The 12,540-nt window shown below is 50.5% G+C and overlaps 1 protein-coding gene across 1 annotated transcript; it reads right to left on the bottom strand.

The window, feature by feature from the left end:
• Positions 1–7,746: 7,746 nt before the first annotated feature.
• On the bottom strand, positions 7,747–8,994 carry GJC2 (gap junction protein gamma 2; the record flags this gene model as incomplete). The annotated part of the gene is made up of 1 exon (XM_080339837.1): positions 7,747–8,994. One exon carries the CDS (start codon positions 8,992–8,994, stop codon positions 7,747–7,749), a length of 1,248 nt encoding a protein of 415 aa, XP_080195963.1.
• Between the last annotated feature and the right edge of the window lie 3,546 nt (positions 8,995–12,540).

Below are 12,540 nucleotides of genomic sequence, written 5' to 3' on the forward strand. Positions count from 1 at the left end.
TGTTTGTGGAAGGACAGCTGGTGGCACATGGTGGCAGGGCGACCAGACGCAACGTCCCTAGCTAAGCCCTGTCCCAAAGGGGACATCTCCTGAAACCCAGTAGAACATCCCTCATCCAGACAGGTGCGCAGGGCACTTCACAAACCCTTTTCCCAGCTAAAGGAACGGTGGATAAGGACAGGGAACCTCCGCCTGATCCTCACCAGTCCCTGGGCAGTTGCACAAGCTGCCGGCAGCTCTTGCTCCATCAACTTTCCGCTTTCTGCTCTCCCATCCCCTCAAACCCGTCCGTGTCCGGGGTTTCCAGCGGCATCACAGCCCCAGGCGCCCACCCGCATCTGCTCATCCTTGGCGTTTATTCACCCATAACTCAGCTGTGCAAACACAAAGCAGGGATAACCGCTGTCCCTCTGCAGCCACCCCCGCGGGTTAACGCTGGTATAATAAACTCATTTTCTCCAGCTTTTTCTCGGGATGTTAAGCACGAAGCCACGTGAACCGCAATTATTCAACCCTGCGCATTAAATACTCCCCGAGCTGAACTCCAGGAGGTCGGTCGCAGGGGACACGGGGCTGCAGTAAACCACAATATCCCGCAATCTTGGAGGGGAAAACACAGATTGCGGCGGTGCAAAAGGGGGGAAATTGCGAGGGTGACAGGCTGGGCGCAGAAATAAAGCAAAGTGGCAGCTGAGTTTGTGAGAAGTGAGTCTGTGCAGCAAAGTTGGGTGTTAGCGGGGCTGGAAATGAAGGTAAAGCTGTTATTGGCATTTCCCCGGGAGGGGGGTGAATAGGAGCTGGAGAGATGCTGTTGATAGAAATGCTGTGGAGCAGGTAATTAAAAAGACAAGTCTAATTAAAAAGAGAGTCACTGTGATTGTTCAACCTGGCTTTCTAAAGGAATGAGGTTTTTATCCCAGTTGCTCCGTGTGTCCCCAAAATACAGGCAGGTGGAGGCTGATTTTACCATTAGACTCAGAGGCCACGTCACCCACTGGCTCTGCCCTCCCTCCAAGGACACTGTCCCCACCACCATCTCCAGCAGCGGCAGTTTGGAGGTGACCTGGGGACACTGCTCCTCACCCACCGATGCCAGTCGCCCAAACTATCGGGTTGGGACGTGGTTTGGAGCACAGAGCCCTCAATTGAACCTGGCAGCGAGGGATGAAGGCTGCTGGTGAGGAAGACTCGCTACAGGGCTCATTGCTGCATGACGGTGGCTTGTACCCACCTCAAGGTAAGGTGAGCCACCCATGGGTGCTTCTACATCCAACCCAGCAGCCAACAGCAAGGCTAAGTTCACCTTATTCTGCAGACACCTTGTTATTTAGCAAAGTTTTTCTTTCTTTGGGGTGTTTCATGTAGTGCTGCAAAGGATGTGACCTACAAGGCTGAAGTTCTTCTGGCCATTGACCTTCCTTGTGGACTTAGTAAGAGGATCCTGTCTCCTGGTGGCACCCGGTCCTGCTCATGCCAAAGAAGGTGTAAAGTTACCACAACTGCCAGAGAAACAGGAAAAAGAACCAACCAACCAACCAAAACACATTCCTATCCAGAATTTCTTTGTGAAGACACTTTGGATGGTGGTTGTGTCATTAAACGTGTCATTTAACAAGAGGCTTTCTCAAAAGTGCTTTCCCATCGTTTGCTCACCTCGAATCACCAGTTTCTCCCAAACTCTGCAAAGTTTCCTTGCTTTTTTGGAAGCAGAGGCTTTCCCGAGCTGTTCTAGCTCCGTGCCTCAAGGAATCGTAGGCAGTGATTCATCAGAGCGACAACACATCCCAAACAACGAGAAGGTCAACTGCTTCTTAAGGCAAAAAATACTTCGCAGTGATTTATTGCCCTATCTGGGAAAATAGAGCTGTTCCATGGCTAAAACAGGCAACTAATAGATTGAGAACTATTCCTTGTCATCAACACTCGGTGCCCTTCTGACAGAAACGCCACGCGCTTTACATACTGTAACAAAATGTAAGTTTTATTCTGTTTTATTAGTAATGGATGTAGAATAGCCAGTTGGAGAGTTGGACTGATGCAGCTTTCTCTTTTGACCAGTGTTTAATATTCTAACTGCAGTCCAGATGTAACATTTACACTGCAAAATACTCATGGATTCAACTTCATACTCAAAAAATTTCTAGTACAAATAGAGTTAGTACATTAAAAAAAAAATGAACAACAAAAAATAACAATCCCAGAAACTTTGTAACAGCACAGACTGGTTATGGCCTTGAGTTAAGTTCAAGTATTTCCCAGTGGAATGCAATGCAAGCAACAAGGTAATCTGGCTCTTACGTGGGACATTCCTAGCCCTGAATGGTAAGAATAGAAATATAAGTGTGGGCACTTTATCTTGACCGAGTTTAGCAAGAGAGTCAACATTTACGATTACGATTAGTTCAGCTACGAAGCTAAACCCGTCTTGTGTGTGAACAAAACTACTAAATTGTAAAAAATAAAACAGCAAAGCATTAATTACACTGTGGGCATTTCTTCCGTGGCCGGCGCTGTCATTTCATTGAAATTCCTTAAGCTGCTGGTTTAGTTTGTCATGGTTGTGGTGGGGATTTTGTTTATGGTTATGCTTGTTTTGCTTCTCCCTATCCTTTTGCTTCCCAAACTGACATGATAAAGAGCTACAAAGATGCTGAGGGGTCTGGAGCATCTTTCTGATGAGGAAAAGCTGAGAGAGCTGGGGCTGTTCAGCTGGAGAAGAGAAGCTGAGAGGGATCTTATTGATGCTGATCAATATCTCCAGGGTGGGTGTCAAGAGGATGGACCAGACTCTGTTCAGTGATGCCCAATGACAGGATGAGGGGCAACGGGCACAGACTGAAACACAGGAGGTTCCACCTGAACATGAGGAGAAACTTCTTTCCTTTGAGGTGCAGAGCCTGGCCCAGGCTGCCCAGAGAGGCTGTGGAGTCTCCTTCTCTGGAGACATTCAAACCCACCTGGACATGATCCTGTATGATCTGCTCTGGTGACCCTGTGTTAGCAGGTGGGTTGGACTGGATGATCTCCAGAGGTCCCTTCCAACCCCAACCATCCTGTGATTCTCTGTTTTTGTTTCTACCCCAAAAGGAGTCGCCCCTGAGGAGACATTGATGGATGTCGGTTGCCTCTGTGGCAGCAGCTCAGTGGAAAGACATAATATCCTAAAGTCTTTAGAGGCCAAGGAGTGGAGGAGGAAGGGGGGAAGTGAGCAACTCAGTATACATAATAATCATAATAATAATAATAAAAATAATAATCCTTTCTATTTCTAGGGCTGCCTGACTCGTGCTGGCTTCTGTGTGCGGCTCAGAAGGGATCTGGGAGAACTGGGGACCAGGTTCAGAGGAGTCGGTGGGTGAGTGCGACCTTGCAGGCAACTTTCCATCCATCCCATTCAGCCCACGACACTGGAAAAGTCCTGCTGGGAACGTGCCCTTGTGCTTCTGCCCCTTTCGAAACACTTGGAAAATGTAAGAAAGCAGGATGAGCTCCCTTTCGCAATGGATTTTAGGCAAGGAAGCATTTCAAAGCCAACAGATGAGCGGGGCTGGCTGGAAGGATGGCTGAGAGAGCGGTTACCCTGTGTCTCTTCCCAACGAGGAGCTTGTATCGATCCCCCAAGAGTCTGCCCTGGCTCTAGCACTCGTCAATATTGCAATTATTGGCTCTCGCTGTGGAAAACAGTCTGTGCGTATTAAATGTGATGGTGACACCAGCCAGGAGGAGGCTGCAGGATCGACCAACCGTTCAAAACTCCCCGTGTTACATGGGGTCCGTGGTGTGAAAATAAGAATAATACAGTCTGAAGAAGGGCAGGGAGATCCTGGCTGTACAAACAGACATCTGCAGAGAGGGGAAATCCCCACGCCTGCAGAAAATGGGGTTTCGGGGAGGACCAGGGGGGCAGATGGGTGGAAAGGTGGCCCAAGGGCCAGTGCGGCCGCTTTGCTGGTGGTGGCTCAAAGACACCAAGGAAAACCGTGCTGGAAAAATAGCCCTTGGAGAACCACTAATGAGACAGGAGTTAACTCAGAGCAGAATTAAAACAGCCTTCCAACACCCAAAAGCTCCTGCAGACATTAAAGGCATGAGATGCTCTCCATGTCTGCTGAGGAGAGGAGATGCCATGGGTTTGTGTAAGGCGTTAAGGAGGTGTTTGGTGGTGGCAAGTTGGTGAGAAGACCCATGGTCCTTTCCAGCCGTCTTGGTCTCGGCGTCTCTGAACCTGCCGTGGAGCCCTGGGATCTCCTGTCAGTTGTGTCACTGGGGCATGGGGTGTAGCTACATAAAATGGGTCTAATGAGTCAATCTGGTCTGTGTAACCAGGTTCTGGGGTTACTGGCTTGGAATCTGCCCCAGGGTGAGGTGTTTGCCAGGGTGGTTTCCTGAAGCAAGAGCATGAGGCACACGCCTGTCCCTGCATTCGGTGACTCGCGAGTGAATCTGCAGGCCAGCAGGAACTGATCTGAGTCACCAGGAGAGGCTCAAGCCGTGTCTGGGGCTGAGGGAGGTGCTGCTGGTCCTAAATCCGGACCCCTGCACAGCATTGCGTGGGAAGGACAAGGTTACCCGGGGCTGTGATGTTACTGCTCATCTCAAAGGAATCAGAATAACCCAAGTGGGATCTAAGCATTCCTCAGAATTTCCATCCTTCCTTTGGGATTGTGACTTGACAGGCTGATTCCCATGGGGATGCAGGGCTGGCGGTCAATGAGAAATCACATTGATGTGCAGGACAAGGATGGAGCCAGGCTCTTCTCAGTGACTATCAACGATAAGACAAGGGGTAATGGGTTCAAACTGGAACACAGGAGGTTCCACTTAAATATGAGAAGAAACTTCCTCAGGGTGAGGGTGGCAGAGCCTGGCCCAGGCTGCCCAGGGAGGGTGTGGAGTCTCCTTCTGTGCAGACATTCCAACCCGCCTGGACACCTTCCTGTGTAACCTCATCTGGGTGTTCCTGCTCCATGGGGGGATTGCACTGGATGAGCTTTCCAGGTCCCTTCCAACCCCTGACACTATGGGATTCTGTGATTCCCCGGAGCATCCTACGAGCTGATTTCCTCTTAAAAACCCCTTTTGGGAACGCATCCCCCCATCACAACCAGCCAGGCTGTTTCCCAGCTTGTTTCTTCCCAAAAGCAGCTGCACAGAGAGAAACACACTTGAGAAATGAAATAAGAGGATGAAAACTTGGCCGCCCCATCCCAGCTGTGACAAGCTTGTCCCCTGGAGAGCTCTAATTATGAGGGAGCAAATTACAAGGAAGCAAATTTCCACCCAGCAGCACCTCTGCTTTCCTCCCCAGCAGCACAGGACGGTGGACCTCCATGCATTTATCTTTGTGATAGCAGCACCATCACCAACCAGCCTCTCCTGCATCACCAAGCGCAGCCCCAGCCCGGGAGGAGACCACGTTCTCGCACACTGACGAGGACCAACAGTGCCGTTGGATATGTTTGTCTCTCCACCACCAAGCCATGAACTTTCTGAACCTTTTCTGTGTTACGACTGACCATGGCTGCTGGGGGGACGGTCTAATCCTTGTCCTGGATGCAGTGGTCCATTTCTGAGGGGTAGATCACTAGCAATGGGAACAGGCAGAGCACTAGGCATTTTACCAGTGCCTTCAGCAGGACCAGGAACGAGCCTGAAAACATTCCCCAGGCTGTTACACAAACCCATACTGAATACTTACAGCTGGATTCCTCCTAGGATGTTTCTTTGCTTTCTTTTTAAACTGCTTTTTCGCTGCCAGCACTGTTCTCTAATGGCATGGCAAGGCTCAATTGAGGTTCCCAGGAGCTGAAGGCCATACCCAGGTCCTCTGCCTGTTGCCAAGACTGGCCAAAGGGCTTGGACACCTGGGGAACAGGCACCCTCAGGGCTTTCAGGGACCTATCTCAAGGACATGAGAAAGATACTCAGCAAGAAGTCATGTAGGCCCAGTGGATAAGAAATATTGGCACAGGGACCTATGTGTGACTTTGGGTGGCTGGCACGTCCCTGAGGGACCAGCTCAGTGCTACGTTTGGTGAGGATTTACTTCTTTTGCATTAGGTTTGATCCTGAAGGCTCTGCCTGTTTGGGTTCTGCGTGGTGGTGAATCAACCACTGGACTCTTGAGAGGTTGCAGGAGCATCTGCCAAGCCACAGGCATTGTGGGAACATCGCAGGGATGAGATGCCCTCTGAGATGCAGCAAAACGGGACAGTGACTGGTTTCAACCTCTACCATTCATCAGGAGACGCTCCCTGTGCTCCCAGTGATGAGGTTTTCTTTCTACTTTGTGTTACTGGAGGGACACGAAGCCACAGCCCCGCAGCTCTGCAAGAGACGGGGATGAAACCAGCCTGACAAAGCACTGTCAGGAGCCTCAGAGCTCAGCAGCTTGGTTTCAACATGCCCTCGGATTCCTGTAGCTGCATGAACACCACCCTAAAGCCAAGCCAAGCTCAGAGAAAGCTCCCCATAAACCAGTGAAAAACTTTGCTGCTGCTGTCCTGGTCCTGCCCCCACTGAAGCCAGATCTGCTGAGACCCACAAGCAAATGTGTGAATACCTTCCCCTCCCCAGGAGAGGCTGGAAGCCCAAAAACTGCTCCAGGATGAGATCAGCCACAGTCCTGGACCAGCTGGGCTTTCCCAGGGGAGGTGGAAGGCTATAAAATTACCAGAGGGTTGATATTACATTTATATATATATATATATATATCTCCCTATGTCTATATTCACACACACGTTTTCATATGTGTCCGTATATCTACGTACATGTACACACACACACATCATATACGCGCTATGCTATGCATAGATCTGCCCTCCGCCTCTATTTATAAGGGTTTGATGAAACAGTGAAATAAACTTCCCAACACTCATCTTCCAGTCTCTACTAATATTCAGCAAACAAAGAAAAGCCTAAACCCTTTGTGATTTTGCTTTCCTGGGTTGCGTAAAGGCACTTTCTGATGATGTGAAGCAGCAGCTTTGTTAAAAACTCCGGAACTGTGACGATTCCCATCAGGTCTGTAGCAAGTGCTACACAGGCACTGGTGTGACCCAACGTCACCGCTCGCTCCTGCTGCGCAGCATCTGGTCGCATTTGCTTTGTTTTGCTGTGACGCAGAGGAATCAAAGATGACAACCTTCAAATTTTAGGTCTCCCTGGGTAAGACAGTCGCTGCATTTCTGCCCCGTAACCCCCTGTGGGTCACAGCTCATTGCTTGCAGCATCAAATAAAACCTTTGTTTCCAGAGATGCCTGCTAGAGCATCCAACAATTCAGGCAGGACATCAGCTGTGAGCATGTCGGGAAGGCTCATGCAATATGTCAGTTGTTTTCTCATCAAGGGGTCAGAAATTAATATCGATTAAGGATATTTAGTAATTAAACACTGCCTGACCTACAGCTCTGTCAGCTCCTGAGCCACCAGCAGCTCCTTTTCCCATCACAGCATGTTGTCCAGTCTCTATTGGGGACTCCGGTGGTGTCCAAAGGGGTGGGAGACGTGAGGAGTTTTCTGTTGCTCACTGGAGGTTCCCACCGCGTTGGAAACAGGGAAGAAATGTCTTTTGTTAATGCACTGGAAGACAGCACTAAATTGGTCTGAAACTCCTTTTCTCTCTTGATTTCCACATCAAAATTGCGCCTGTGCCCTGTGAAACGAACGCAAGACAATACCAAAAGCCAGAAACAAACCAAAATCAAAACCCCCACTTACGCTGCCCTCTCTCCTTTTAGACGAAGCTATATCCATACAGACGTCTTTCCATCTTTGCTGCTGGAGCTCCCTTTCTCCAAGCAACCCTTGGGTTTAGCACCTTGTTTCTCCTGGGCGGTGTTGGCCCTGTTCTGCTCCACCACCGTGCCACCCGAGGTGGGACTGCTGGTTCGAGAAGGTTGCGTGTTGCCCTGGGTGCTGCTGTAGCTCTGGAACGCTATGTCCAACTGCTCCTGGGCCACTCGCAAGTGTTTGTGAAGGGTGGACAAGTCTGCTGGGAGGTTCTCATCAGGGCTGGTGCACTGCTGCTCCTGAGCGACGTTGGCCAGGTTCTGCTCGTGAGCCATCAAGCTGTTGGGGATCTTGGTGGACTTCTCCGATTTCACCACCAGGTTGTACTCAGGAGGGCAGGAGATGTTCTTTGCGTAGGCGTAGTTGTAGGGCGGCTGCCTAAAGCTGTTGATTTTCCGGTTGCGAATGGCATCTCGGATGGTCCCAAACCCCAGGTGGAACATCTCACACATGTTCAGCAGTAAGCACAGGCAGCTCACGACGTACATCACCAGGAGAAAGATGGTCTTCTCCGTTGGCCGGGACACAAAGCAGTCCACAGTGTGAGGGCAAGGGAGTCTGTTGCAGACATAATAGGCTTCTACCTCAAAACCGTAGAGCAAATACTGCCCTATCAAAAAGCAAACTTCAAAAGAAGCTCTGGTAAGTAGCTGGAAGACATAGATTTTCATCAGTCCTTCTTGCTGGATGCGCCTCCTCCCGTCGTGCTTTTGTTGCTCTTTGCTCTTGGGTTTGGCTTTGGCTTTCTCACGTTCTGCTGTGTCGTCAGAGATCATGGGCTCCTCTTCGTCAGCCTCCATCGGGTCCTCCACGTTGCGCACCGTCTGCCAGTTCAAGGCGAACTGCTTCTTCTTCTTGAAGCCCTTGAACTTCTTCTCCTCCTCCGCCGCCCGGGCGATCTTGTGGATGGCATAGCCCAGGTACATGACCGAAGGAGTGGATATCATGATGATCTGGAAGACCCAGAACCTGACGTGTGACAGCGGCGCAAAGGCATCGTAACAGACGTTGTCGCAGCCGGGCTGCTTGGTGTTACAGGTGAACTTGCTCTGCTCATCGGAGTAGATGGACTCCCCACCCACCGCTGTCAAGACGATGCGGAAGACGATGAGCACGGTGAGCCAGACCTTCCCCACGAAGGTGGAGTGATTGTGAATCTCTTCTAGCAGGCGGGTTAGGAAGCTCCAGCTCATGTTGGTCATAAGGGCTACTCAGTTATAACCTGCGGGAAGAGAGGGAAATAAAAAACAGCTGTAAGCGAACATCCATGGCTGCAGTCAGTGACATGGCTGCGACATTTTAGAATCATAGATTGTTTGGGTTGGAAAAGACCCTCAAGATCATCAAGTCCAACCATTAACCCAACACTGTCAAGTTCACCTCTGACCCATGTCCTTAAGGTCCTCATCTCTGTGTCTGCTGAACCCCTCCAGGGATGGTGACTCCAGCACTGCCCTGGGCAGCCTGTTCCAATGCCCCACAGCCCTTTGGGGAAGAAATTGTTCCCACATCCAACCTCAACTTGCCCTGGCGCAACTTGAGGCCGTTTCTTTGTGTCCCTGTCTCCCCTCAGCTCCTGTTCTCCAGCTGAACCCCCCAGGTCCCTCAGCCGCTCCATCACACTTGTGCTCCAGCCCCTCACCAGCTCCATTCCCTTCTCTCCACTCGCTCCAGCACCTCAAGCCCTTTCTTGTCATGAGGGGCCCAAAACTGAACACAGGATTTGAGGTTTGGCCTCACCAGAATATGCCATTGTGCCAATGTGACATTGGCATGTCTGTGACAGATGAGGTTATTTTATCTTAAAGAGGTGTCCTTCACCGCTACAGCCGCCTGAGGCACAGATGGCTGGTGGCACTGGATACACGCAGATCCATAGCACAGCACCTACTAGAATAATAGAATCATAGATTCATAAAATCATAGAATCATAGCATGGTTTGGGTTGAAGGGACCTCCAAAGCTCACCTAGTGCCACCCCTGCCATGAGCAGGGACATCTTCACCAGCTCAGGTTGCTCAGAGCCCCGTCCAGCCTGGCCTGAGATGTCTCCAGGGATGGTTCATCCACCACCTCTCTGGCCAACCTGGGCCAGGGTTTTACCAGAATCACCACTACCAGCTTTGTTGCATGTTTCGAGATGTTGCTCAGCTGTAAGAAGGGTTTGAGTCACACTAAAGTGAACACGAGGCACCGTGGAAGCCACTGAGGCACAGAAAGGTGCTTAATGGGTGACAATCTCCTGCTTGCACGCCGTGGGCTGAAGTGGCAGAGATGAAAGTGGGAACAGGGGATGCTGCCCCCATCACAGAGACTTGGTGAAATATCTTTTATTAGCAAACCCAGAAAAAATGCAAAGAATCAGCAAAAAAGAATGGGAATATTTATGTTTACAGACTGACGACCCTTTCAAGTTCCTTTGGAAAAAACCAAAATAAAACAAAACGAATGTTTAATCAAATGCAGACGCTTTTAAAAATAAACCTTGAAAAGCTTTCAGAGAAAACCATGCATCTATTAGAAGACCTGGACAGCTGGGGAGGAAGAGATTGTAATAATCATTTTGTGTTTAGCTGAACTTGCAATGGGGCCTCAGCCCGAGCTCCTTGGGTGACCCCGGGCACCATCAAAGGCAGGTGGCAATTTTAGGGCTTGTCTGGCAGGAACCCTGACAGATACCTGGTGACAAGAGCCATGTGGAAGCACTCAGACCCAAAGAGCACTGTGGTGGGGGACAGAGGGGCAGCAGAGAATGGGCTCAGCCTTCCCGCACCCACACGTCCCTCCTCTGAATCATCCTCCAGCTCGTTTTGGAGTTTACATATCTTGTTTGCACACTGATAACCTGATGGCAAGGTGTAAATTAGGTGTCTTGAACACAAGGGACTTGAACACAAGCCCTATGGGGAGAGGCTGAGGGAGCTGGGCTTGTTTAGTCTGGAGAAGAGGAGGCTTAGAGCTGAGCTCAGCACTCTCTAGAACTACCTGAAGGGCAGTTCTAGCCAGGTGGGGATTGGTCTCTTCTCCCAGGCATCAGCAATAGGACAAGGGGCCATGGGCTTCAACTCTGCCAGGGGAAATTGAGGCTGGAGATTAGAAAGCAATTCTGTGCAGAGAGAGTGGTCAGGCATTGGAATGGCTGCCCAGGGAGGTGCTGGACTCACCGTGCTGGAGGTTTTTAAACTGAGATTGGACATGGCACTTAGTGCCATGATCTAGTAAATGGACTGGAGTTGGACCAAGGGTTGGACTTGATGATCTCTGAGGTCTTTTCCAACCCAGTTGATTCTGTGATTCTGTCTGTGAGCTGGGTCTATGAACTGACTGCCCACCACTGCACCCAGAAGCAAAGAGTAGATGTGTTGGTGGCAGAGGTAGGAGCCAAGCATGGACACAAGGGATTTAGCACCGAGTAGCACATAGACATGGTGTGTCATGGCTCAGCAGTAGCTGTGTTGGCACAGGCTACTCCCCCATGGTCCTGCATGGTCAAGTGGAAGAAGAGAATCATAGAATCACAGAATCATTTTGGTTGGAAAAGACCCTCAAGATCATCGAGTCCAATCATTAACCCAACCATGGCACTGACCCATGTCCTGAGAACCTCATCTCTGCTTCTTTTAAACCCCTCCGGGGATGGTGACTCCAGCACTGCCCTGGGCAGCCTGTTCCAATGCCCAACAGCCCTTTGGGGAAGAAATTGTTCCCCAGATCCAAACTCAACTTGCCCTGGCGCAACTTGAGGCCGTTTCCTCTGCTCCTGGCGCTTGTTCCTGGGGAGCAGAGCCTGACCCCCCCTGGCTCCAAGCTCCTTTCAGGTAGTTCAGAGATCAGAAGGTCTCCCCTCAGCTCCTGTTCTCCAGCTGAACCCCCCAGGTCCCTCAGCTGTTCCTTATCAGGACCTGTTGTCCATACATTGAAAGAGTATGGACATCAAAACTTCTCCATGCTGGCTGGGCAGAGATAAACATCCATGAGGGAAAATGATGCCAAGAGACATGAGCCTGGTCCTGACCTGGCCTTGCATAACTGTTATATGAAGATACAAAATTATCCCCTAGGGTTTCCCTGGCACAAGCCGCGCTCTGGGCTCATCACCCGTGCCAGGAGCAGGATGGGAGCAGCCACCAGCATCAGCCTCACACCAGAGCAAGAAGGGAAACGTGCCTTGCTGTGTTCTCCACATCGAGCCTTCCTGGAATGTGATTTTGCTTCTTAGGACAGGAGCCAAACAGTGCTGGTTTGCTCAGCTCTCGCCTTCGTGCTGCCCCGGGAGGCAGCAGCACAGTCCGAGGCTCGACATGCGGTGAAATTCCTCCTGCTGTCGAGGGCTCTCAAGAGCAGGCAGATGGAATTTTCTAACCCTGCTATTTCTAGATCAAACAAATCCTCTGCGAACCCAAACCCCCAAGTCTTCGCACGCCAGATCGAGATGGAAGGAGCACTCTGCAGATGGTGTTATTCTGCTTCTGTAGCTGGAGAAACTGAGGCAGGGAGCAGAGAAACAGCCCACTCGAGGCTGGGTAATAGGGCAGAAGAACAGGGGGAGAAGGTCTCCTCTCTGCCCTCAACTTAGCTGGTGGAAAACAACAGCCCTCAAGGCTGATGGGACCAGAAACCCCATCTCCCACCCCAAAAGTGATGCCTTGGACCCAACAGTCAGTACAGGAATGCTGCTGCAGGAAGGACCATCCACTGCAGAACAATGTGGAAAACAATCACTACAAACCTATTCTTTATTTAGTGAG

Source organism: Nesoenas mayeri (genome assembly GCF_963082525.1).
Source record: "Nesoenas mayeri genome assembly, chromosome: 2".
NCBI lineage: Eukaryota > Metazoa > Chordata > Aves > Columbiformes > Columbidae > Nesoenas > Nesoenas mayeri.